At 39.3% G+C, this 26,349-nt stretch overlaps 1 protein-coding gene across 6 annotated transcripts in view; it reads left to right on the plus strand.

Moving 5' to 3' along the window:
- adgrb2 (adhesion G protein-coupled receptor B2) overlaps nt 1-26,349 on the plus strand; it is a 312,431-nt gene that overhangs the window by 272,176 nt on the left and 13,906 nt on the right. For 5 of the 6 annotated variants that reach the window (XM_084424669.1, XM_084424670.1, XM_084424672.1 and 2 more), the window contains 8 exons: nt 676-774; nt 3,745-3,916; nt 9,888-9,980; nt 11,929-11,968; nt 12,144-12,158; nt 13,081-13,817; nt 18,532-18,567; nt 21,323-21,436. In XM_084424669.1, coding sequence (XP_084280795.1) covers nt 676-774; nt 3,745-3,916; nt 9,888-9,980; nt 11,929-11,968; nt 12,144-12,158; nt 13,081-13,817; nt 18,532-18,567; nt 21,323-21,436 — 1,306 coding nt within the window. The remainder of the gene's footprint in view (nt 1-675; nt 775-3,744; nt 3,917-9,887; nt 9,981-11,928; nt 11,969-12,143; nt 12,159-13,080; nt 13,818-18,531; nt 18,568-21,322; nt 21,437-26,349) is intronic. The other variant, XM_084424674.1, reaches the window with a different exon arrangement.

Below are 26,349 nucleotides of genomic sequence, written 5' to 3' on the forward strand. Positions count from 1 at the left end.
GGAAACCAACCTGGACGTGCTGGTCTGCTTCCTAACAATGCCTACACAAATCAAGGGTCACGAGCGGTATCAGGTGTGTGTGAGTGTGTCAACAGCGAGAGACTATCCTTCTCTCTGCATCGGTCTTACTCGTGTTTTCACACACAAAAACTCCTATAACACACAAACACACACTTCAGCAGCTGAAGTAGGTTAGTCTTTGCAGCTCCCATCTGCCTCATCTGCTGATTGTTAATGATCTGTGGTTGCATTCTACTGTGTTTCTCTCCATTTTATCATTTTCCTGCCTTCATTGTCTCTTTCTCTCACACACGCAAGCTACTTTCACGCTGTGACAGTCATTACAGATCTCACTCTGCCGTTGCTGTTGTTCATTGCTCGATGCTGTTCTCTTGGCATTACTTTAATTTTGTCTTTCTCTTTCTTTTTCCTCTCTTTTATGTGTTCCCTTTCCTTATGTACTTGTTTTGTTGTCATTATCCAAATATTCCATTTGCAATTCCTCTCCAATCTGCATTCAACCTTTTACCTTTGTGTGTATTGGCATGAATGTGGGTGTATGGCTGGATCTCCCTGCTTCTGTGTGTCATGTCAACCTTTTCCCCATGTGAATATATATATATATGTATGTATGTTTGTGTGTGTGTGTGTGTGTGTGTGTATTGGGTCCTGAAGTCCACCGTTGGAAGCGCGTAGCAGGCTGCTCCTGAAATGCTCCAAGTGTGGCGTGATCTCCAGTACCGCCCTGTCCAGCTCTACCGCCAGCAGCGCCATGTTAGTCTCATTCCATATTCTCTCTTTGTCTCTTACTTTCTCTCTCCATATTTTTCTTTTTTCTCTTTATCTCTCTAGAGCCCAACACTGACAGTAAGAAACAGAAACTCTTCAAAGAGCCACCCTCCTGTCAGCACACTCCAGAACTACACTGCAAAATCACTTTTTTAAATCTTTGCTGAGAAATTCCCTCAAATAAGATAATTTAAGGCATTACAATATTATAAATCATTGAATAGACATTGCAAAAAAAAAAAAAAAATCTTTAAACATTCATATCTTTTATCCGTCAAACATAAGCCTACAGGACTCACTACAAAACATTTTGCAATCGAGTTATAAAAGTGTCCAAGGCAGACTTAGAATGATAAACAATATTGTTTTTTTTTTTTTTTTTGGTTTCATGTTCATATGCATCTTTTGCACTGCAAAAACCCTGTTCTTAAGTGTTTTGTGTCTAACTGTGAATCATATTAAGGCTTGTTATTAAAATATTGTCTTTCAAGTATATTATGTCTTGCCACACAGGCAAATTATTTCACTTGTGTTTAGTACAAAATTTAAAAACGTGAAAAAAATCTTTCACTGCGTGCAGTAAGACAAAATACACTTATATTCAAGATCCAGTCTATGACTACAGTATGCTAATGTTGTAAATTTAGTTAATTATCTTATTTCAAGGATTTTAAATATTTAAACTAGAAAATCAGACAAAAATATTCCTAACAGGATTTATTTTTATTTATTTATTTTGTATGTCTTCAGCTGTGTTGACTGTAGACTTTTGGAAAAACACGCACATAAACACAAACACGGTGTGCTCTTTGAAGAGGTAAAGAACCAGAGTGTGGATCAAGGGCCACCTCTGATTCTTTTGGCTTTGGATAAATTGGACTTCTCTCCTCTATTTGCTGGAGGGAGTCATGTTATTGAAATGATCATGAAATGAATGATATCGCTTCTCTGTTCCTCTTTCTCTTTGTCAATTTTAATTTTTTCTTGTTCCTCATCTCATTCTTGCTGTCTGCTTTTTTTTCTTTTCTTTCTGTCTCAGCTATCCGTGTATAAATATGGGGCATGTGTGTGTGGCGCCATAATACAACTTCCATTTATAGAAATTAATGAAGAGGACTTCCTAAAGGAAGTTTGGGTGGACCATGTTCACATGATCCCACCGATTACCTCATTTCCTTTAATACCGAGGTTCCTGCTCCATCCAAACCCCATGCTTTCTCTCCACAGTTAGTTAGAGGAGGACAATGAATTTGAGTCATGCTATTTTACATTTACCAAGTCAACCTTGTCTTTCTGCATTGCTCTTGTATGAGCATGAGAACTCATTTAGTAGATTTGCATATAGGAGCAAATCTCTGTCTCATTGCTATTGTCCGTCCCATTGCAGTCACATGCAGGAGACTGAGTCAGTGCAGCGTGAAGATGTTAAATTGATGCCCAGCTGTGGTGAGCCCTTGCTTCGCTGAGCTTAAGCCGACAAGTCCTTACTGTCACCTAATATTTATCTAAATAGGCTCTGCATGATGCAGAACCAAAACACTCCTGTAGCATTAGCAACATGTTGGAAATCTATTAGGGCATGTTAGCATGAGTGCTCAGCATTATGAACAGCAATTATTTGTGAGAGTAATGTGAGAGTGTGTCCTAACTGGATTGACCATGTGTGTCTGTGAATTAAAGAAAAAAACAATAATAGGTTACACTTTATTTCAGTTCCACTTTTGACATTATACTAACTATAAGTAACTTTGCAATTGCATGTCAACTAAGTTTTATTAGACTATTTGGTTAGGGTTAGGGTTAGAAGAAAAATTTGATATTTTACTGATATATTACAAAGTTACTTCTAGTCAGTAGATTGTTTGTTGGGGAGCATCAAAATAAAATCTAAGCAGATATTAAGCAGACAGTCTATAGACTGTATTAGTATATTAATACTCTAATGACTGGTAGACTGACTGGTACAGTACTTGACATGTAGTTGCAAAGTTACTTAGTAGAATGTCTAAAGTGGACTATCGAAATGAAGTGTTACCCAATAATAATGTCATTGCTAAATATAGTTACACTTTATTTTACAGTACGTGTACTTTACAGTGTACTTACCCAATAAAGTACTGGTGATATAAGGTAACTACATGGGTTAAGGTTAGGTTTAGGGTTAGTACCTACAGTAGTTATAACCCAGTATTGTAATTGCTATAAGTATTTAGTATGTACATGCGAAACAGGACTGTAAAATAAAGTGCTACCCTAAATATTAATATCATTAATCACACATTAATATCATCAAGTTGCCACATGTGTAGTGTATTCATAAATATGATACTTAAAAATGCACAAAGCTTGTGGTGGGAAATTTGGTAACTGGTACATTTTTAAATATACTCTCTCAATACTCAGTTTGTTGCACACACAAAATATAGCAACCACTTGATTTGGGATTTCAGGTTTTTAATTACTACCACTCATGCATAAATTTACGCTGTATTGACTCTCCAGGGCGATCTCATCCCAAGGCATCATATACTGACGCTTTTGACATTTCGTCTACATCCAACGCACATGGCACCCTTTAGCGTCAATATAAGAGACGCAGATAGATATGGGCCAGAAGGCGCCTCCTAGCGGTCTAACCCTAACCCTACCCCAGACCTAAACCTACCCATAACCGAACAAAGCTCTGTGCGTGTCATATTGACGCTAAAGGGTGCCATGTGCGTTGGATGTAGACGAAATGTCAAAAGCGTCAGTATATGACGCCCTAGGATGAGAATGCGTTGGACTCTCAGTTAAATGTCTGTGTTGCTGTGCTGGTCTCTAAACCTTATCAACGCTCCATCAAAACTCTAATTGTGATAATCGTTGATCTTAATGGTTAATGATTCCAGGTGCAGTGATGTCACCACCTTGCTGCACGAAGGATGAAATACATTTTGTACTCTCTCTTCATAGGGCGTCATTATGGAGCTCTTGTGTGGTTCTCCCTCTGCTGGCGCTCACGTGGATGTCAGCTGTGCTGGCCATCACAGACCGCCGATCAACCCTCTTCCAGGTGCTCTTTGCCGTCTTTGACTCAGTCCAGGGATTCGTCATCATCACCGTGCACTGTGCCATGCGCCGAGAGGTCAGTGGGTTACTTTTTTTTTTTGTACAACCCTAAATCTGAATGTGAGATGAGACTGGGGTATTTTGGGGATCCTGGGCCCCTAGCATCAGAGTGTAAGGGTGGATTTCCAGCAGGGGTTCAGTCTGCAAGACTGCCGAATGACTAAAGAAATGTTATTAGCAAGATGGTAGAAAACTGATTTCTTGTCTATTCCACCCACTGCCACTTATACCAACGACGGAAATAAGCAGAGTTACAATAGCTTAATATGTGGGAGAGCATTGCTATAGAGAGTGACAATATTGTATTGCAATATGTAGCACTTCAAAGTCAATACCAAATCTAAACTATTAAGCACATTATTTGTAATTGAAAAGGTTTAATGTCAAAATATGGTTCACTTAAAATAGTTACAAAATAGATGTATGAGATGATGATAACTTATACCATTAATCTTACTCAGCATGTAAAATGTTACCAGAGAGAGAGAGAGAGAGAGAGAGAGAGAGAGTCCCAAGAAAGGAACCCAGAGAATAAGAGAGCCAGAGCACCAAAGAGCCAGAGCAACAGTTTCAATCTTCTTTTATCCCTTCCATGACCATGTGAATAAAACCCAAATGTGAGATATTCAAACTGACCAATCAGATAATTACAACTTCCCCCATTGTACTAAAGGTGTGACAATTCATCGACCTCCAAAGTACACACATCTTGGCCTACAGGCCTTGAATTGCTATCAGCCCCTCTGTGTAAGGAAGCCCCTCTTTAGGAACTCAAAATGGTCCTTGTGGTAGAAAGAGGGGGTGGAAAACAGTAAAGCAAATGTCTTTGTTCATTTCAAATATCTTGGATTATTATAAAAACCCCTGGCTTAGATGGCATCCTTCTCCATTACAATATTATGGGCCCTATTTTAATGTTCTAAGCGCATGGTCCAAGTGCAGTTTGGGCGAGTCCGAATCCACTTTTGCTAGTTTAACGATGAGAAAAATGGATGGCGTGTGCGGCACATGGTCTAAAAGGCTTGTCCCTATTCTCTTAATGAGTAATGGGTGTGTTTTGGGTGTAATGTGCAATAAACCCATCAGAGTCTCATCTCCCATTCCCTTTAAAAGCGAGTTGCGCTCGCGCCATGGCGGATTCGCTATTTTCATGACGGAATTTGCAAGCGGAAAGACTGAACGCTTCTCTAGCGAGGAAACGGATCTGCTCGTGCGCGAGGTTAAAGGGCGCATGCAGACCATATACGAGACAAGCCGGATTCCACCATATCTTTGTTTACACAATATTAATCTTTTACATTGTAATCCTTTGATGTTTAATATTTGGCGTGTTTGTGTGCATCCCTGTGTGTGTAATAAGCAGAGTGTATGCGCGTTGTGGACCCGCCTATAGGCGCATATTACTAATGCGCCCTTTAAATAACCAGGTTTCAGTTGGCCAATGGCGCAGTCTATTTCAGTTGCCTCAAAATAGCAACGCGTCAACAATGCGCCAGAACACACCTTGTTTTCAGACCAGCATAAATGCATTTGCTATTTAATCAACGTGGCGCAGGATGTGAAAATAATAACTGCGTCAGGCTGAAACTAGCAAAAAACACTTGCTTTGTACCGCATTGCCCTATGTGTGTGTGATTGGCCATAACAGTATAAAAAATCAAAGTTGCACTGTTATACTGCCAGTCCTAGAGGACAGTCAGAGGTGTATTTAAATGGAGATTGCTGGAGGAGTTTTATTTGAGTCCATTATTTTAAGGTCCACTTAGGAGTAAAACTTGGCTGAGACAATCAGTTTTTTGAAATAGCATGCACTACTTCCACGTTATAATGGGTTGATCTGAGCAGCCATAAATAAATCATCTTATGGGTCAAACTGTAGTCACTCTGTAGCCAAAATGTGACAGCTTCAACTCTCCAGCATGTTCTGTGATAACTGTGGCTGACTTTCATGCATCGGGTAAATTAAAATATGCTGCTGGAGTTTGAGAAGGGAGAGAAAAAATCAGTTCCAAATCGCTAAGCCATATATGTTAAATCAATATCGCAAAACCAAAGGATTAGAGTAAAATAAATCCTGGTATTATTTTAGTAAATATATGAAAATCCCTGAGAAGGCTTTGATGTAATCCCTAATAGCTTTAGCAAAACAAGGGAGTGGAGTGGAGTTTGTGCACCGGATCCTTGCGCTATATGCAGTTTGACGTGCGAATTACGCTTTGAAATGGCTGAGCCAACAATGGAAAGGCAGCATTCGTGATTAGCACAGGCAAATGAGTGTGGGAATAGTTTGTTCTCATGCATTAGTGAAGATAGAGAGAGTCTAGAAGGCATGCCATCGGCTGTCACTCTGATACGTCTACAGCTTTGACTCAGCAGACAGTCATCCATAAACAAACTGAGAATGAGACCGCCTCTTGCTCTGTCTTGCGAAACAGCCTAGTGTTCCTGCACATCATAATTTTAGTTGTGGGGGGGAGGCAGACTGATTACATATTCCGGTCTAGGCCAGTGAATAGTGTTGCAGCATGATAACTCATGCTCAGTTGAATAGAAAGAGAAGGGATTTACTAAACAGTGCAGAGAATGTGCAGTCTATAAATAAAGTGTTTCAACAGCATATGTTTGATGCTATTCTGTGGACGCCAGTAGATTAATGTGTCATTTGTTCAGCGTGTAACCTTTGCAAACCATAAAGGTCGTGTCAGATCAACCACTTGGGATATGTACAACATGTTGTAGAATTAACGTGTCTAAAATGTGCCTCCAGATATCTCTGTACCTTGTTTACCCTCATAGTAGTACCTTAAGGGCACATATTATCACCCAAGGGTACAAATATGCACCTTATCGGTGTACAAAATTGTCCCTTTAGGGGTACTGCCTGAGTGACAAACTGTTGTAACCTTAAAGGTAAAAGTTTTGCACATTTTTCCCTCCTGAAAGTAAATCAAAATGCATTTCTAAGGCCACGTTCACACTGCGAGCCTTAGTACTCAATTCGATTTATTGCTCAGATCCGTTTTTTTTTATATAGCTGTTCACATCGTTGTTTTAAATTTGGCCAATATCATATTCCAGTGCGAACAGATCATGGTCCTGAACTGACCCGCATGCGCAAAAGAACGATAAAAAGATGTCACGCAGCACATTGTCATATGGAGGTGAACACAGAGGACATTAAAGTAAGTGATTATGCAATTATTTATAGTGTGATCTGGCGCGGAAGCCAGCGAATTTATGTGCAGGCAATTTTTTTTTAAAACACACAAAGATGATGATACGAAAAAAAGTGAGCAGTGTTCGTGTTTTGCTTGTATGAGCTGTACCTTTCGCAACTGTTTTGATAACTTTGGGTATGTAAATTATTTGAAGTGACTCCCATGAGCACAGAATTGTGACAAATGTTGCTCTAGAGTGATGTAAAATTTGCATGAATTCCAATATGACTTTTTAGACTGTGGTCGCATAGCTAAACATCTGACCTGTATCTGATTTAGTACCACATTTGGAAGTGGCTCAAATCGGATTTTAAAAGATCAGATTCCATGTGGTGTCATGAGACAAACAGATCTGAGTCACATGTGAGCAAAAAAATTGCAGTCTGAACGTAGTCCTCTTGTGATTTTTATCACCTGTTGTGCATCCAGATAGTGTAAGAAAAGCTCAGTTATTATCTGTTATGTCTTTGTTGGCAATAAGAGCTCTGATCTTCCCAGTTAGGAGACACTGCTTTCACTTGGTCATTCTGTAGGCGTTGTGGCCATAAATTTGTATGCAAATGAGTGGCATCCCGTTGCTAAGGCTACACTGTCGTCAGGGAAAACAGCCTATCACGTTGTCTTTTTCTTTTTCTTTTTTTGAAAGAGAGTGTCTTTCTCTCTATTGTTGCAGAGCATATGCAGTTCTGTAAACCCTTCCTGCAGAAATGCAAACAGGCTCACTGCAATGTTTGTCACACAGGAATATAAACTAATATCAAAGTTTTATGAGAAATTGATACGGATGCCCTCTGTAGATTACTAAACTAACTAGATTAAACCGATAGATTCTCCTGAGTGAATAGAATCTGCTAGTGCCTTTAGGATATTTATTTTCATCATTAGTTCCATGTAAACATTGCACAATTGTGGAAAGATATTCACCCCTCCTATTCATTTTCTTTCTTTTTTTTTCTAATAATGATGTAACAATCTTAAGAATCAATGACACTCTACATGTAATGCAGTGATGGATGACTATAATGAGAAGCAGTTAACAAAAACAATTACATAACTCCTCTTCGTTAACACTAAATGCCTAAACCAAAATGACAGATATTGATTGTAAGATTTATTTAATTACTATAAAATGTTTAATCTGCATTGTAGAAGACACTCTCACTCTCTCATTATATTTCAGTTGTATCCAACTCTTGGTGATTCTATGGTCCATTTTCTCGCCATACTAACCAAAATTTTAAGGTCACTATGCTTATAAAATGCAGTCGACGCTCTATTTTATACCTGAACTATATATGAACACAAACAGGACTGACAACCATATTCTGTAGGGGTGTGAATCATCACTGGTCTCATGATTCAATTCGATTACGATTAGCATGTCAACGATTCCATTCAATATCACAATGCATAACAATGCGTTGCAATATTACTGCACATGGTTACATTTTCGTCAATGAATACAAGTAGTCAGATATATGAACTCTTTTTTATTTTATCTGCTCCAAGAAAGTACACTTCCTGAATGTAGTTAAACAAAACTTAAGTCTGAACACAGCTGAAGACAGGAGGAGAGTACTTAAAGGGTTAGTTCACCCAAAAATGAAAATTCTGTCAGTAATTACTCACCCTCATGTTGTTCCAACCATGTAAGTCTTTCGTTCATCTTCGGAACACAAATTAAGATATTTTTGATGAAATCTGACAGAATTTTGACTCCTCCATAGGCTTCCAGTGTGACCGAAACTCACCGGCCCAGAATAGTTATTAAAACATCGTTAAAATAGTCCAAGTAACTACAGTGGCACTACATTAAGTTTATCATGCGACGAGAATACTTTTTGTGCGCAAAAACAAACAAAAATAACGACTTTATTCCACTTTTCATTTCCTTCTCTCTGGGCCTCGTAGTGTTTTTGCGCTGCGCGTCTGTGTTGCACGTCATCACGCAACACACACATGACCGGCGTCGGCCAATAGTGAGCCTACGTGGTGACGTGTAACACAGACGCGCTGCGCAAAAACACTACGCGAACCAACTAGAGGTCCAGAGAGAAGGAAATGAATAGTGGAATAAAGTCGTTATTTTTGTTTGTTTTTGCGCACAAAAAGTATTCTCGTCGCTTGATATACTTAAGATTGAGCCACTGGAGTCACTTGGACTATATTAACGATCTCTTTAATAACTTTTCTGGGCCAGCAAGTTTCGGTCACATAGAAGCCTATGGAGGAGTGAAACATGGCTCAGATTTCATCAAAAATATCTTAATTTGTGTTCCGAAGATGAACGAAGGTCTTACGCGGTTGGAACAACATGAGGGTGAGTAATTACTGACAGAATTTAAATTTTTGGGTGAACTAACCCTTTAAGTTACAATGAAGCGTGCACACACACTCGCACACATGCACACACACACACACTATGTTAAAATAGTGGGTGCGTTTTTTATTACTCGCTTTTGTGTTTCACCTCTCTCCACCATTTTTCACAAGCAAAACAAGCGCGTATGTGACGAATGACATCAGAGAAACGTTAGTAGCCTGAAACGGCTATAATCGATTATGGTCTATTACTGCATCTATGCGCATCACGATGCATCGTAGAATCCTAATATTCTGCTGCTGTGTGATTGTCATTATAGAGGTTTGAAACGATGATGTTTTCATATTTGATTGATTGCTTTCTTGTTTTTATATTTCATGCTTTTAGATTTCGATTTTGAGCCTCTATGATTTACCCTGGTTGTATCTCATGACTTCCCACCTCAGGTGCAGGATGCAGTGCGCTGCAGGATGGGTGGCTGCAAAGACGACAGTGAAAACTCTCCGGACTCCTGCAAGAACGGCCAGGTGCAGATCATGGTGAATAGCATTCCATTCCATTTCATCTCACGTGGGACTCTCAGAGGGACGGCTCCTCCTCTCCTAAACAGCATGGGTTACTGGGTGATTGTGTTTCAAGTGGGTGTTGTATTGTAAATTGGAGCAGGCGGCTCACCGAATGCGAAAGACTATTCTACAGAGGTTGCTGGTTAAAAATCCTGGTCAGCTCCCATCTATGTCCTGTTTCCTTTAAGGAAGCCCTTTTGGTGCAGTTTCTAATATTAAGATAGAAGTTGTACAATAGTTGTTCAGTTAGAGACATAAGTGCTTAAAATCAGAAGCTTTTTGAGTAGCATTGCACATGTTAAAATGTTGTAAGGTCGAACTAGATATATACTATAAATAAACTGACCAATAATTATACTCTACAAGAAAACAATCAAGCACGTCAGTAACATACTTAGCACTTATAACCTTGTGGGGTATTTTAATAGTTTTTAAGCCCTTTACCCAGTGTCCTGCAGCGATTTGTTCGTGTCAAAGACTAGACTTGCATGTAGCCATGGTAACTACAGCAGGAACTCTCCAATTGTGTATGTGTGTGGATAGGTTTGGATGAGAGGGATAACCGCCCCTGCAGGTCTGCTCCACCTTTCCACTTCATCTCCTCAGCTCACCGCTCACTTTTTCTCTCTCTACCTTTCTCTCCGTTCTGCCTCTTTGCCGGCAGAGGTGCCCACACCAGCCCAGCCTCTACAGTCAGGACCAGTGTGGGTCACTCCGATATCCACCTGGGTGCTGCCAAGGCTGCCACCAAACCTGCCCCACCCACCCTACTCTAGCCTTGGCCAATCACAGTCATGGACACAGCCATAACCACACCCACACTCTCCACCAGAACCACACTCAGACTCTGAACCACAACCACCTTCTCAATCACAATCACAATCACAACCACAACCACTCCCACGGCCTCAACCACAACCACGTCCACACTCTCAACCACACTCTCGACACGAACCACACCCTGAACCACAACCACATACATACACTCAACCACAACCGTGCCCACGTTCACCGTCAGAGCCTAGTCCTGGAGCAAAATCATATGACCGTACGTCTCTGAAATGAACGTGATTGCATGTGTTTGCTTTAGAGTTAGAGCTGTCAGTTTTAGAGTGTACTGTGAGCATATTAGCCCACTAATTAGATAAGTTGCTAGCTGTCAGCAGATCTGACTTTAATTTATGTAGTACAAAGTAACTTCATTTCCATGGCTGTGCAGTCGAAGTTTTGCATAGTCGTAGGTCTCAACTTAAACATGCAGGTATATGCATACATATAAGTTGCTCTCACTGGGAATGCTAAAATTGCTCCACAGTGTAATACCCTCACTAAAGCTTTGTTTTGAACTCCTTTGAGAGTCAATTCTTTTGGCAGCACTAACCAACACTGAATTCCAATGAAGGCCTGGAGTTAAAAAGAGCTGCTCTCGGATGGACGTTTACGGTTTACCCTGAGGGACGCAGTCATTTTGCATCCATTGTACGGTTGTTTTTTTTAGAGTCCTACCCTTTTTTCATAAAAATAATATCCGTGTTTTTTTTTTTTTTTTTTGGAAAGTCAAGCCCGGCTGTGTCAGACTGCAATATGCTAATTTATTTTCATTTCGGTTCAATGTAATTAGTGCTGGTGCTAAGGGATCTGCTTTTATTGTAGAGTTGTTGCAGATGTGTTGCATTAGACTAGGACTTTGTCGAAACTGTGTGGTGATTGCTAAAATGAAAATGTTGTTTCTTTTTGATGGACTTTAACCGCCTCATACTGTCTGTTACTGCCCTCAGCTCCACCCTTCACCATGCCAAAGTTGTATGACTGTATGTAAATTATCAAGAACTGGCATCTATATTATAGTTCACTTATGGATAGCATGTCGTTTGTAACAAGATTAAGTTATCTCTCCTCTGTCCTTCATTCACCTGCACAGACGGACTTTGAGAAAGATGTGGACTTGGCTTGTCAAACGGGTAAGTATTTCTGGACCCTCCATTATGCCTTTCACTATTGCACTTCTTTGCTTTCTCATTCTTGCACTCTCCTCACCGGTTCTTTCACATTGGCCTGGTTCTAATGCTGTTTGTTTGGTTAAGTTTGTTAATGTAAAGTTAACCCTGCACATCGTTGTCTCCCCCTCACTTGCAGAGAGAGGACACCCATGTAAGTCTCACACTTAAGTTGGCAATTTGTGTTAGACTAAAGTATTTTGCATAAATTGACATACCAAATGTGCATTTTTTGCTCTTTGACTACCATACCCTTATCATCTTCAGCATACTAGGGCATTAATGGATACATTTTTGATCAATTTTGTAATAATATTAACCTTAAAAAAATTAAGTTTATTTTTTCTTCTATAGGTATGTTATTTAAAAAAAAATTCCCATGTTACTTTTTCACCTTTTGACTAAGTTATGTTTTCTGTTAAATGAGACCTTATAAATGATGTATAAAATGGTTAAGCCTTTACGGCTGATGGTTTTTCCCTTAGAGGAGCTGTTTTGTGCATGGCTTTCCCTGCTATCCCTACTTAATTCGACTAAACTCCTGCTGTAGCACCAGCCTTTGCAACCGATTTTGCAATCCAAATTTGCATGCTGAGAATCCTAGTTACTAACTCACCTGCCTGAAAATGTTTGTCCTTTCTTGCCCTCACTGCCTTCTGCACCTTTGACCCTTTCCTGCTCTTCTGACCTCTGCACTGACATGCTCCATTTCTACGTAACTGAGCTCATTTTCTTTTGTCTCTTTTCCCATCATTCCCTCCACCCACATCACATTCTCTCCGCACCCACATGAATCAATCTTGCTTACTCTGTCACTGCTTCAACCTCTCTCTAAAACATCTGGGTTCTATACCTTTGGGAACTCCTGTGTAACCATCTTCCTTCCCTCCCCTTTCCTTTTCTGTAATGTATCGTTTCACCATCCAACTTTCTGTTATGATTGGTTTCTCTCTCTGTTCTTTGCCTCTCTGTCCATCTGTGTGATCTTGTGCACTCGACTTCTGCTCCTGTCTCTTTCTTCCTCCCCACTTCTGTCTATCTGTTCTCTCTCTTTCTTCCTTTCTCCCCTACCTCAGTCATCTTTAAGGAGGTAAACACCTGTAACCCTGCCACCATAACTGGCACTCTATCCCGCATCTCCCTGGATGACGAGGACGACCCCAAGTTGGCAGGTCATCAGGAAGGCGTTAATTTCAGCAGCCTACCTGGGAATATCCCACCCCCTAACCTCCTGGTGCAGGTACCTGCTTTGGGTACCCTGAATGAGCTAAGCGAGCAGCCACTGAAGAAGGATGTCAATGTGGAGCAACAAGGCCAGCATCAGCGATCCGGACCCATCTACCTGTGCACCGAGAGTGGGCTGGGGTGGGCCCGACCAAACCCTTCTTCCACCCAGGATTCAGCTGGAGGAGGCGGGGAAGGGGACTACATGGTGTTGCCACGTCGGACAGTCAGTCTCAAGCCCCCTCCTCCACCCCAGGATGAGGGGAAGCCCCTGAACATTACAGTAGATGACCCTCCCTTTCCTCCGCCCCCTTCACCCTTGACTCTGCATCCAGCTGAGAGTGAGGCATACCCTGCAGACTTTGCAGCTGTGGACCACATCAGCATGAACCTAAACCGCTCCTACGGCACTCTCAAACAGTTGCCGGCCCACACCGGGCACACGCACTCCAACACCCACACCCTGCAGGTTAAGCAGAATCGTCCCTCTGTCCGGCAGATCCTTACCTCGGGGACGGTGGAGCGCACCAGAACCCTTCCCCGCAACCTGGGCAGCACCAACACCAGCCTCTCGGCTGGATCTTTGGAAGTAAGTAGGGGTTAAAGTAGGGGTACATTCTTTCACAATCTAGAACAACCATCACTTCTGAATGTCCCAGGGTATTTTGGAAACCACCTCTGGTTTACAATTGTGGCATACAACCTAGGTACACAATAGTGCTGTAATCTCCTGGCATTCTTGCCAGGAAAAAGGGAACCGGGGACCACATAGCACAAAGAATCATGCTGGCAGAAAAATGGCAGGTAGATCAACACAACAAAAAACATAAGAGAGATGAAACCAAGCATGAATGCAGTGATTGCAAACACGCCGACCTAAACACACAAGCCGTAGAATCTTACCTAGCAACAAATTACGATTAAAGGGCTAGTAATCATCATCATTTACATTCCCAACGTGTATGACTTTCTTCAGTGAAAAATAAAATATATTTTGAAGAGTTTATTTGTACTTTTTGTCTACACAATGGAAGCCAATGAGGTCCAAAACAACACCTTTGTGTTCCGCAGAAGTCATACAGGTTTGGAATGACATGAGGGTGAGTAAATTATCATTTTTGGGTGAACTCTCCCTTTAAGGTGTTGTTACAGGAGAGCAATACCTGTTACAGGAGAGCAATACCATGGCTGATTTATCTTATTAGTAGTGTCTCCTTTCATTTCGGGGCTGGATGATTGTACATCATCTGTTGTCCCAGAGACGCAATGCATACTGATCATGTAGCAACTCTCTCGTCAGTCCATCACTGGAATGCATTCAGGTGTGCCTTCTAAACCCAGAGTCCCCTGTCAACATGATGTTACACAACTTGGTGACTGCATCAGGTTGGGTGTGTTTGTATGTGTGTGTGTGTGCAGTTACGCTTCTCTCTATAATTACACTACAGCCCCACAAGGAGGGACAGCAGATGGTGAGAGAGAAACAGCCAGAGGAAGTGCCTGAGAGAGCCTGCATTCCTTCATTAAATGACACAAAACCTTACCGCTCTGTCTTCTATACATAGTTCTTGGGACTTGGGCATGAATTTATAACTAAAGTCAGGTCAAACTTAAAGTCAGCATCAAATTAGTAGGTTCTATTTATTTTTATTTATTTTTATTATTTATTTTTTGCACAAATAAAACATTGTTCTTCATCAAAATGTAATAACTTGCTCTGCATAAAAAAAAAAAAGAAAAAGCTTTTTTAAACTAACATCACCCTAAGCCGTCTTGTTTCAACCGTAGTGCCTGAAACTCCAAATGGAAGTGCTTAAGCTTCAAAAAATGTTGTACTCAGAAGGTCAAACTAAATATTTTATGAGCTGTTTTATTTTTTTGAGTTTTATAATTTTTTAACAGTGATTTTTGCTGCTTTCTAGCAATGAACAAACAAAACACTAAAAATGAAAGTATATATAATATAATAACAATAATATAAACTGACCTGTGTGAGTAGTAATAAAGCACTTGCGGATAGTTTGGTAGAATTAATTGTCCTTATTCCTTTATATCCGCGGGACTCACGTGTGGCGCTGATATCTGTCTCTCATTAGCAATCGGACCCTGCTTCATACCACAGTCATGTTAAAAACATCAATATATTCACTCATCCATAAACATTATTAGATCCATCAGCTTGACGACAAGATCCATAATTCCGCTTAATACTTATGCATCATCAACCTACGCCTTTGTTATTGTAAGGTTAGCGACCCCTAGCGGCGAAAAAAAAAAAACATATTGTAGCTTTAATTCAAGTATTTATTTTAGCTTTTTTTTCATCCGTGATTACCTGATATATTCACGGAAGTAAAATATTAATTTCATGTTGACTTTAAAAATGTGTTTTAAAGGGGTCATATAATGGTACATGCACTTTTACAAGTTGGTTGTACTAAAAAGTGTGTTGGCAGTGCCTGTACACAACCATCATATAATGATAAAAATCCATCCAGTGTTTTTTTTTTTTTTTATATCCTTATATGTTTTCCCCTGTCTCAAATCGAGCCGTCTGACCACGGTCGGACGCCCCTCCCACGATTGTTAATTGACAGCAGCGTTTCAACACAGACCCGCCCTGAGCGAGCTGTCATCATAGTCCGCCATTGTTGATACGCTGGAGCAGAATGGCGTCTAAGCGATTGTGGTGTTCTGTTTTTGGGTGTAATAACGAACACAGCAGTCATTTTGATGTTCCTAAATCCGAACCGCTGAAGACGCAGTGGCTGAGTTTTGTTTTCGAAGGGAATATTCCCCACGATCAACGTCAATGCTTTCATGTTTGCGCAAATCATTTCTCACCAGACTGCTTTATAAACGAGGGTCAGTATAAAGCTAAAGTAAAAAGTTTTTCATGACCATTAGCTGTAACATCAATCTGTCAATGAACTAACGTATACATCAGTAAACACATAGCGTTCATATTTCACTACTCTACCCTGCCAGTACATACAAAGATAGATCAAAGTGACATTAACCATTCAGAAACGTCCTGTTCGAGCCTTAATTGTCGAACTTCTTCGGGGCCGTCATCTTGTTCCGGGTCCGACTCCGGTTCAAATTGAATTGAATCCTCAGAGACTCCCGCTGCCATTCTTTCTCCAAAATATACCCTCAACTGTTGTCAAGGCAACACTCCACGTGTGTTGTGTCAAAACGCCCCACAGAACAGAGGGGCGTGGTGAGCAAAGCTCATTATCATTTAAAGACACACGCACCTAAATGGCGTGCTGATAACAGAGCTGTTTTTGACCAGATAAATTAGTGTTTTCTTACAATACTAATGAGAATTTTTAATTGAAGTATATTACAAACTTTTCATTTAGACCCTAAAGAATCATATTAACTTGTACAAAAATGGCATTATATGACCCCTTTAACGCTTTGGCAGTTGACCACCTGTGAAATACAGAAAATGTTTCTCAATCATTCTCTTTCTGCCTCTGTCTCACACAATTACTCAAGTGCCTTGGTTGTTAGAGTGTACATCATGCATATAATTTTCATATCAATCATCATGCTGGAAAGGCTGCAATAAACCAGTTTTAGAAGTGAATTTTAAAACTTTTTCTCTAAAGAACTCAAGTTTGGTGATGTAAGGTTGGGGTCACAAAGGAACAGGTTCCTGGGTATTGATATTTTAGTGGGCTTGAACACTGCGGAGTTTGTAGTGCTTTGGCTTGCTGTCACCTAACTCACCAAGTGACGCCTTAACTTTGTCTACAACTAACTTCTCACACTTTAAACAAGGTATAAAATGTGACTCACTCTCATTCTCATGAGTATGAGTATGCCCAGGTCTTGACTGGTTTGTGTTCAGTGAGTTTGAGCTTGTGACAAATTGCCACAGAATGTATACAGACACTATTGGTTAACTGCATTTGTGAATGTGTTTTGAATAACTTAAACTTTTTATTATAGACTATTGCATCTCTTACGTATATGGCATTTTAAGCCTCAATTAGTACAGCAGGAAATATAAATATTCTGTTTGCTTTTCAGATTGCCTTACAGGGTGCAGACATAGGAAACCTCTCAGAAGTCCAAATATGTCACTTAATTTACTACAGTTAATGTCCATGGTCCAAAATTATTGCTCAAAAGTGTAAATAAATGTGTATAAAACCATCTTTGCCATGTAACATATAGCCTACTTGGTTTAAGAAGGATAGTCTACTCTTACACTTGCCGGTGTGTGAGTCATTCACTATAAAGTGACACAAATCACCTACTAAAGAAAACATTTGTCATGATTCACATGTCGTCAGACTTATTATCAGAATTGTATATATATTTTTCAACAGAATTCCATGTGACGTCTCTGTGTCCTATTCCTCGTATTAAGCCATTCAAATGGAAATATGTGGAAATGTTCCTCGCCAACAATTGGTCTATCATAATTTTTTGACCGTTGTCGTGTCACTGCTAAATATTGTCACTGCTAAAAGGTATAAGTTATCACATTTTCCAAGGACGAATATATATTCTTAAAAGGTAACATTGTCGATTTTTAACCAGCTTTGTAATGTTACATTATAACAAGGAAAATAAACGGGGATAGCTATATGTGCAGGTAACGTGGAGAAAGTTTACATTGTTCATTTTACATATACTAGCCTACTACAGTTTCAGGGCCTATGTGAAAAATGTATTGCCAGGTGGTTTTCTCAACTGATTTTAATGTAAATAATTTTGGACGTTGTACATTATATATGCATATTGCACTATGCAGATGTGCAAACAAAATTGTAAGAACCGAGCAAGTTCCTTCTGAGCAAGTTTTTTTTTTTTTTTTTTTTTTGCTGTTTACAGAAGATTAGAGATGTTTACAAAATGAGATATTTATGAAATATTATACCATTTTCCAAACATACCATAGCTTCTGCTGTTTACAGTATATGCAGACACATACTTTCTAGTAATTTCAAAGGCTAAAATCATCATCACTGATGCTGTTTTATGGAGGAAAAAAAATAGTTTTTAACATCAATGCTGTTTTGCAGTAAGACGCCGCCCCACTCCCACATGTTGGTGACGGTGAATACCCCTTTCCTATGTTCATGCTGAAGTTCAATTTGAAACCAAACATCAAAAAACACCCACTGGAAAAACGCAGTTCATTCAGCTGAGGTGTATTATATGCTCACTGCACCTGCATGAGACCAATGCGTCATGTGCGCCAGAGCCGAAGTTTACTCAGGTGCTGAAAGATGTGCACTTGTGATTGATGGTGTCTTCTCTCCCCCTCCCCCTTCCCCCAGAGGAAAAGAGTACGGTACTCTGAGCTGGACTTTGAGGTAAGAGCCCGTCCCCATCTGTCCATAGACTGGTGTTTGTGCTTCTGTCCAATATTAGCTAGAGAGTTTTCAATGGACTTACAAAGGAGCCAATGATAGTTGCCGCACTGGTGCTTGTTTCCCCCATCATGCATTTAGTATATTAGCAACAGTCCTGTCCATGGCTGAACTGCTCAGTGTTTCACATGCCTTGATTCCTTAGGCTTTTTCAGCGTCATTTTAAAATAGGGTGACTACACAATCCACTTTGCCAGGATTTGTTTTTCTTTTACTTTTATAGTTTTATAATTTGTTATTCGTATGTGAGTGTATATATATATATATATATATATATATATATATATATATATATATATATATATATATATACACTCACATACGAATAACAAATTATATATATATGTATATGGTAGCACTGTGAACTAACATGAACATGTTTTTTCTAGTTCATGTTAGTTAATAGATTAGCTAATGTTAACAAATTAACCTTATTGTAAAGTGTTACCATGTATGTCTATAATAGTACTCTATATGTATATATAGCAGTACATAATTATATATATATATATATATATATATATATATATATATATATATATATATATTACCTATTTAACTTCATTCTGCCCAGTGCGATTTCTAAAGACTAGATGGAATACTCACAAGCTAATGACACAACAATATATATATATATATATATATATATATATATATATATATATATATAATTCCTGAAGTCCAAATAATATGGTGTGACAATAGTATTACATTTACTGTAGTTTGCATTTCAGAAATCAGCTCACCTTATTTCAAAATGACATCTTCTATATGTCATCAATATGTGTGTTGTATAATGGCTAAACATAACACCATACACAAGCAGCAGGCTATAGCCCACATTTCTGAATACATGATCAAGGCTGCAGAAACACTGAATCAGTGTAGAGTCTTTAAGTGTGGAGTGAGTGGCATTAGTGTGTGTGAATGAGATAAACGGCGTAATGAGACGAGTAGAGACTGCACGTGTATGACTGAGGCAGCCTGGAGGGAATGGGCACCTCCATGGAATGATCAAATGGCAGAATCCAGCAAATCTCCAGTCTAAAGTCTCCCAATCCATTTTTTCCAGAACACACTTGTGTGCTTTTAAACTAGCAGTTCTTCAATTATGTTTGAAAGTTTAAGTTAAGTTATGACTGGATATTTGCTCTCCGGTATGGAGGCTTCTTCTCAAACAGAGGTATGTCTTGTTACTAACACATTCAGATGCTTTTAGAGCTTCATAACCTTTTCCATTTTAGTCAGTGCTGCATGAGATCTTCTCCCTCCTGTCCCAATAAATAAATTAGGGTTGTCAGGTGAATAAAATAAGTTTTAGTTTTTGTTGTTACAGAGATACATTTCAAAATGTAAATTAGTTGAAATATAACAATTTGTGGTGCATTTAGTTTTAATGCATTCAATTCCTCTTTAAAAATAAACTAAATAGTCAACTAAAATCTGTATTGCCCTTGTGTAAAAAAAATTAAATAAGATTGACTATTTTTGACTGATAAAATGCCGACAGAAGGAAACAAAATCTTTCTTTTTAGTAAACTCTGTGTACAAAAACAATGTTCTCAATGCTCGAGTTCATGTGTAGAGCCCCTGGTGATACTTCGAGCAAAGTTTCATGTTGTGCCTTCTTAAAAATAGCGATTTTGATGCTATCATAGAATTGCCCCAAGCACTCCCATTCAAAAGGTAATTTGACCGGAAACGAAAATACGATCAAACTTAAAAGTGGCGTTTCCATTCTAATTATGTTTTTAAACTAAAGTTTGCCTCGGGTAGATTAACAAAAAGACCCTAGGTTGCATTTTGGCGAGAGTTACGCTTTAATCATAAACATATTTAACGTTGGTAGCCCTAAAACAAAGATATCCCAAGATAACAAAATAAATGGTAAACAAACTTAAAATTCCATTTTTGCTTAGAAATCAACCGCATCACATGGTTGCTAAATGAGAACAGTGCTGATATTCACAGGTTAGAGCAATGCTCAATGTCGGCTCTGTGCAAAAACAAGCTGTGACTGCAAACAAAGTCCCTTTAAGGCAAGTCATTTTACTCTGCGGCCATCTTTGAAATGCTTATATAAAGTATAAAGTATAGCTTTAACCACTTCACCAATGAAATCTGACAACAACTGTCTCATAAATGTTGTTTCTAAATACTTAAATACATGACAAAAAACCTGCATTTTTCCAGCCATTGCGCATGTGCAGTCATAAGCGCGCATCTCAGAACACTGACTGTTTCTACAGCAAGCGGAGCTTCTAACAGCAGTTGCAGTGGCGCCATGACTTTACATATTAGCGACTGGCTCTTTTATTTAGAAGGCGGGACTTATTCCATCATATTGTGCGTTGCACTTTCTCCCATTCATAGTAATAGGACTGCAACGTCTTTGCTACAAAACAGCCCAGCCAGCTTCCAACCACCTCCTTTTAAATCTGGGAATTGGTTGGAAGTGTCTGTAAGTAGGAAATTATACTGACCGGAGAGCTTTAATATTGCTTGATACCCATCAGTTGTATTAACCAATCAGAACACCACCCTTTGAGGGGATGAGTGTTTATTGTCACCCTAGTCTTGCGGTTTAACTCAGTTACCGTCGACCCAGCTCCTCCCTGGCCTGCCCTTTCTTATTTTTGCTTTTTTTTTGTTTTTTTGTTTTGTTTTTTTGTTTGTTTGTTTTTCCCCTTCCTTACAGAAAGTGATGCACACTCGCAAAAGACACTCAGAGCTGTACCATGAACTCAACCACTCCACCAAGTTCCACACCATAGACAGGTATAACAGGGACCCTGTCATGTCCTCCTTCAAGGTAAGACCCCTCTAACCTGCAAACCCCACACTTATACCCAACCCAAGTGAAATAATCTCACCCTGTGCTTGAATCCTGTATTTTTGCGAGACATGATCACCAATATCGCCAATGTCACACGTGCACCACTGCAGGAGTTTCAAAGCAATAGTAACTGGAGCACTAAATTGATTACTTAAACCTGAAACACTAATGATATAAATAGCGTGTTAATGCAGAAAACCATGTTTCAAAATATATTATTTTATGCTTCACATAAGAGAGAAGAGCGTACAGGTTTTGAATGTTATGAGGGTGAATAAATGATGACAGAATTTTCATCTTTGGGTGAACTGTCCCTTTAAAAAAATTATGATGGGGAGTGAACAGTTTCTATTCTGGTTCTGAGGTAAAAAAAAAAAAAAAAACCTTTGAAAGGCAATTGTACATGCACCTGGTGTTTGGAAACACATCTTTATTAGAGCATTCTCTGCTTTCCTTATCCCCGAGCCTTGTGTTCTGGAAGTTAATTAATACAGTATTAATAGTAGGATCATATTAAGTCTCCCACCATTAAGCTTCTCAAAGTGCACCTGCCTTCTGCAGCGCTGTCTCCTATCTGCTTTCCCTGGAAAGAGCGGACTGTTCATCTTTCCATTAGCTAGACTGCTGAATCTTTAATGTTCTATTAGAGGAAGGAGCATTGCAAACATCCATATGCTGGTGTCCAGAGGCTTTTGTCATTAAGGTTTAAAAACAATTGCCCACCGAGTAATTACCTGCCTGCAATTTGTGACAAGTGTATACTTTGGTGGCATTTGCCACATGCTCACTCACTTTTCATTTGGATCATGCTGTCTGCAGCCTGAGTTTCGGCTCAGCTCAGGCCTTTAGATCGTTGTGCTACATTACTTTTCACCAGAGGCGTGCCCTGGGGTGACAATGGCCACTGGAGTGATTTGATTGGCCGCTCCAAAATTCTAAACTAGGATTGGCAGTCTCTCAAGTCAGGCCTTGGCTTAAATCGAACAGGGAAGCAATGTCAAGAAAAGACAATTAGATGGAGTCAAGAGAAGCATTGAAACATTGATCAATGTGCACTTAAACTGACGCAGGACACAGCAGACAAGAAGACATTTATTTATTGTAATTCATTTTACAATAGAATGTTTTTTTCACATGCATTTTAAGACTATTTTGATGATTGCTCAGTTAATTTAAATGTTTTAAATTTGACATGATTATTATTATCAGTGAAGATGGATTATGCTTCTCGACAAAGAGTTTGGTCAACCTAATGCTGGATTATAGGTGCAGACAAGCATCAGAGATTCATGTTCTCACATTACAGAGGATCAAACTCTTTCTTTTTGCTTTTCAAATGTTTTAACGGTGTAGAGTCCTTCTGACAGTATTGACGAGTCATGAAGCTTTAAACATTTGCCTTTTGATTCCCAATGGGAAAGCAATTACAGCATACAATTATTTTGATTTCATGCCACAGGTCTCTGAATATGTTGGCAATGCTATAATTACAACCATAATGGTGTTTCAAGAGAGTTTGAGAAAATAAAATTGCACATTTGTAATTATTATAATAACCCAGTGCCTATAAGACAATCAATTAATTGGATTTCTTCTTCAGGTCAAGACTGGTTTGAGTGATTTTCCACTGAATGTTGGCATAATTCATTCTTAAAGAAGCGTTTTTCACATTTATGAAGATAACTATGATCTAAAAGACATAAGTGTGCTATTTAACTACCTTTACAGTGGATCCCAATCCTGCTGGATTCATAGCCATTCAAAATAAATGGCAGAGCTTTTCCCTCAAGACACGTCTACCTCATGAAACCACATCTACCTCAAAAACTAAAGCTGTGCTAAAAAGTGCCATGTCAGTATAGTCTTTAAACCCCTCTAACAATCCGGCCACCTTCACAGGTTCCTCCTCCACCTCCACCACGACAATCCGAGCCTTTAACGCGGAGAATGAGCTTCGTTTACAAAGAGAGCCAACGTAAGCATGTCAACCAGACCCCGTATTCCCAGCCCCGTGTGACAGGGCCTTGATTTATAGAGGCTCTCATTGGTGCCGTGTAAATCCTGTAGAGTCCAAGAGGTGTAGAGGACTGAATGTTGGGTGTTTTTTCACAGTAGGCCGTGTTTTTCCGTGCTAACTTGGCGTGGAACATTCCCTGCGATGTTGTGATGTACTGTAGTAAATCACACAGCCTTGCTCTGTCATTGTGCTTGTGCTATTTTAACGCTTTATTTAAAACAAAACCATAAATGTAAATTCATATAAACCACAAAAGTTTCAGTAAGAATTAATCAACATTTGTTCTAAAAGATCATAAACACATACAGTCTAATTTTGATCAATGTGACCATAAATCTGCATTAAAATTGAGAAATACCTGATCGGTATACGGTAAGTACGTAAGCACATACTCTTCCAGCAACAAGGTGGTTCAGATGACGTGTGTTTGGTCAGAAACATGTTGTGTGTGTGTGTGTTTGGGCCGGTAAAGAGATGAGTGCACATTCGGGAAAAATCGAAGACATTTTTCCCCTCCTGTCTTATTATAGACTTGATTTTTATCCTATTAGATCATTCTAACAGCTGGTGAGGACAGTGAGCTTAGTGGGTCTCTAACACATCCATAAACGGCACTGTCCATTCCATCTAATCGTCTTTCTCTCTGTTTTCCTCCCACATGCTCTGACTTCAATCTCTTGTTCGTACCACGGGTTCGCTTCATCTCATTCTTTTTTTTCTTTCTATGGGGACAGTGGAAGCGCCTTAGTCACTTGCAGTCCGTTAAATTGCACATGTTAGTGTGAATGGAGCTTGATGCAGTTTGAAAGGCAGTTAACCTCTAAGTGAAGATGCTGGATGGGCTGATAACTGTAGCGGAGGCACCCAATATGGTCCCAAATGGATGAAGGACTGGTACCCTGTGTTCAATCTATTCATGCTAATGGAGATCCTACAAATGAACACAGCGGGAAACTTGAGAGCAGAGGAAGGCAACGGTCTGGCTCTTGAAATATGTATTAAAAGAAAACTTCTGCTCTTACTCCCACAGTTGTATGAAAGTGTAAACATCATACGTAAATGTGTGGGGTTAGTAATAATAAAAGATTTGAACAAGCCCCTAAAACTATTAAACTTATGCACGTAACCAGCATTTGTTATGGACACGACTGATGCTTCAAATTATGCATTTCTAGGCATTTTTCTTATAATGCAACGGATGAAAAAATCTCGAACTTCCTTGGAAGGAGGATTGATGTATGGTTTTTGGAAGTAAAAAGTATGAATTGCCATATATTTTACAGTTTATTCCTACATAATACTCAAAAAATGCATGAATGTTCACAGTAAATAATTAAAATTGAAAAAATACAAATTTACGTGTATATGAGCCACCCTGTAATTTAATATTTAAATATTTTGTTGAAAAAGTTTTAGATTAGATTAGATTAGATTCAACTTTATTGTCATTACACAAGTACAGGTACAAGGCAACGAAATGCAGTTTAGGTCTAACCAGAAGTGCAATAGCAGCAAGTGCAGGATATACAGTGGTTCATAAGTGCAGAACATGGATATGTACTGAATAAATATAGAGTTGAATACTATTATAAACAAAAATTTACAGATAGATTGTCCTATGAATATAATATACAGATAACTATTACTGTGAACAGAATTTACAGCTAGATATGTACTGAATATAATAATATACAGATGGCTATTACTATAAACAGAATGTTTACAGATAGATATGTACTGAATATAATATACAGATGGCTGTTACTATAAACATAATTTTACAGATAGATATGTACTATGGATATATATACAGATGGCTGTTACTATAAACAGAATGTGAGCATAATATACAGATGGATATTACTATAAACAGAATTTTACAAATAGATATATGTATAAGTTAGGCTAATGAGCAGTATAACAATGGATTTAAAGTAGTGCAAATAAAGTTTGGACAGAAGCTATCCGAGTGAGTGCAGTGGAAAGTAATTGCATATTACAGTTAAGGTACGATATTGCAATGTATATGTAACAGTCGGTACTGTAAATAAACAGTCGGCAGTGCAAATGAGCATATTCCAGTCAAGGTAGTAGTGCAAGATGCATATGTAAACAGTTGTTACTGTAATAACAGTCAGCAGTGCAAATGAACATTATAGTATTGCAAATAACAAAATGGAGGCAGGTGTGAGGAGGGAGAGGAGAGTCAATCAGTATATAAGGGGAGTGGGATCAATGAGGGTTAGAGTTTAATAAAGAGACAGCTCTGGGGAAAAAACTGTTCTTTAGTCTGCTGGTCCTGGTCCGGAGGCACCTGAAACGCCTGCCGGAGGGCAGGAGAGAAAACAGTCTGTGGGCTGGGTGAGAGGAGTCCTTAAGGATGCTGCGAGCTCGATGCAGACAGCGTTTCCTCTGGATGTGCTCGATGGCAGGTAGTGGAGTCCCAGTGATGCGCTGGGCGGTTTTCACCACCCGCTGCAGTGCCTTGCGCTCTGCAACAGAACAGCTCCCATACCACACTGTAGCACAGTTGGTCAGGATGCTTTCTATTGCACAGCGATAGAAGTTCACCAGGATAGTGGAGGAAAGCTGATTCTTCCTCAGTGTCCTCAGGAAGAAGAGGCGCTGGTGAGCCTTCTTGACCAGGCTGGAGGTGTTGGTTGTCCAGGTCATGTCCGCCGAGATGTGGGTCCCCAGGAACTTGTCTTCTATTTTGTCTTCTATTTTGTAATCAGATCTTAACATTTTGTTATTTCCCCAAAAAAATTTAACCATAGCTTTTTGTTGTAAATTTACTAATTTGTTCCCTCATTTTAAGTAAATCGTACGCACAATTTAATAATTTGTTCCCTCGTTTTACTAAATCGTGGCC

This window comes from Rutilus rutilus, assembly GCF_951802725.1.
Source record: "Rutilus rutilus genome assembly, chromosome: 11".
NCBI classification, from domain to species: Eukaryota; Metazoa; Chordata; class Actinopteri; order Cypriniformes; family Leuciscidae; genus Rutilus; species Rutilus rutilus.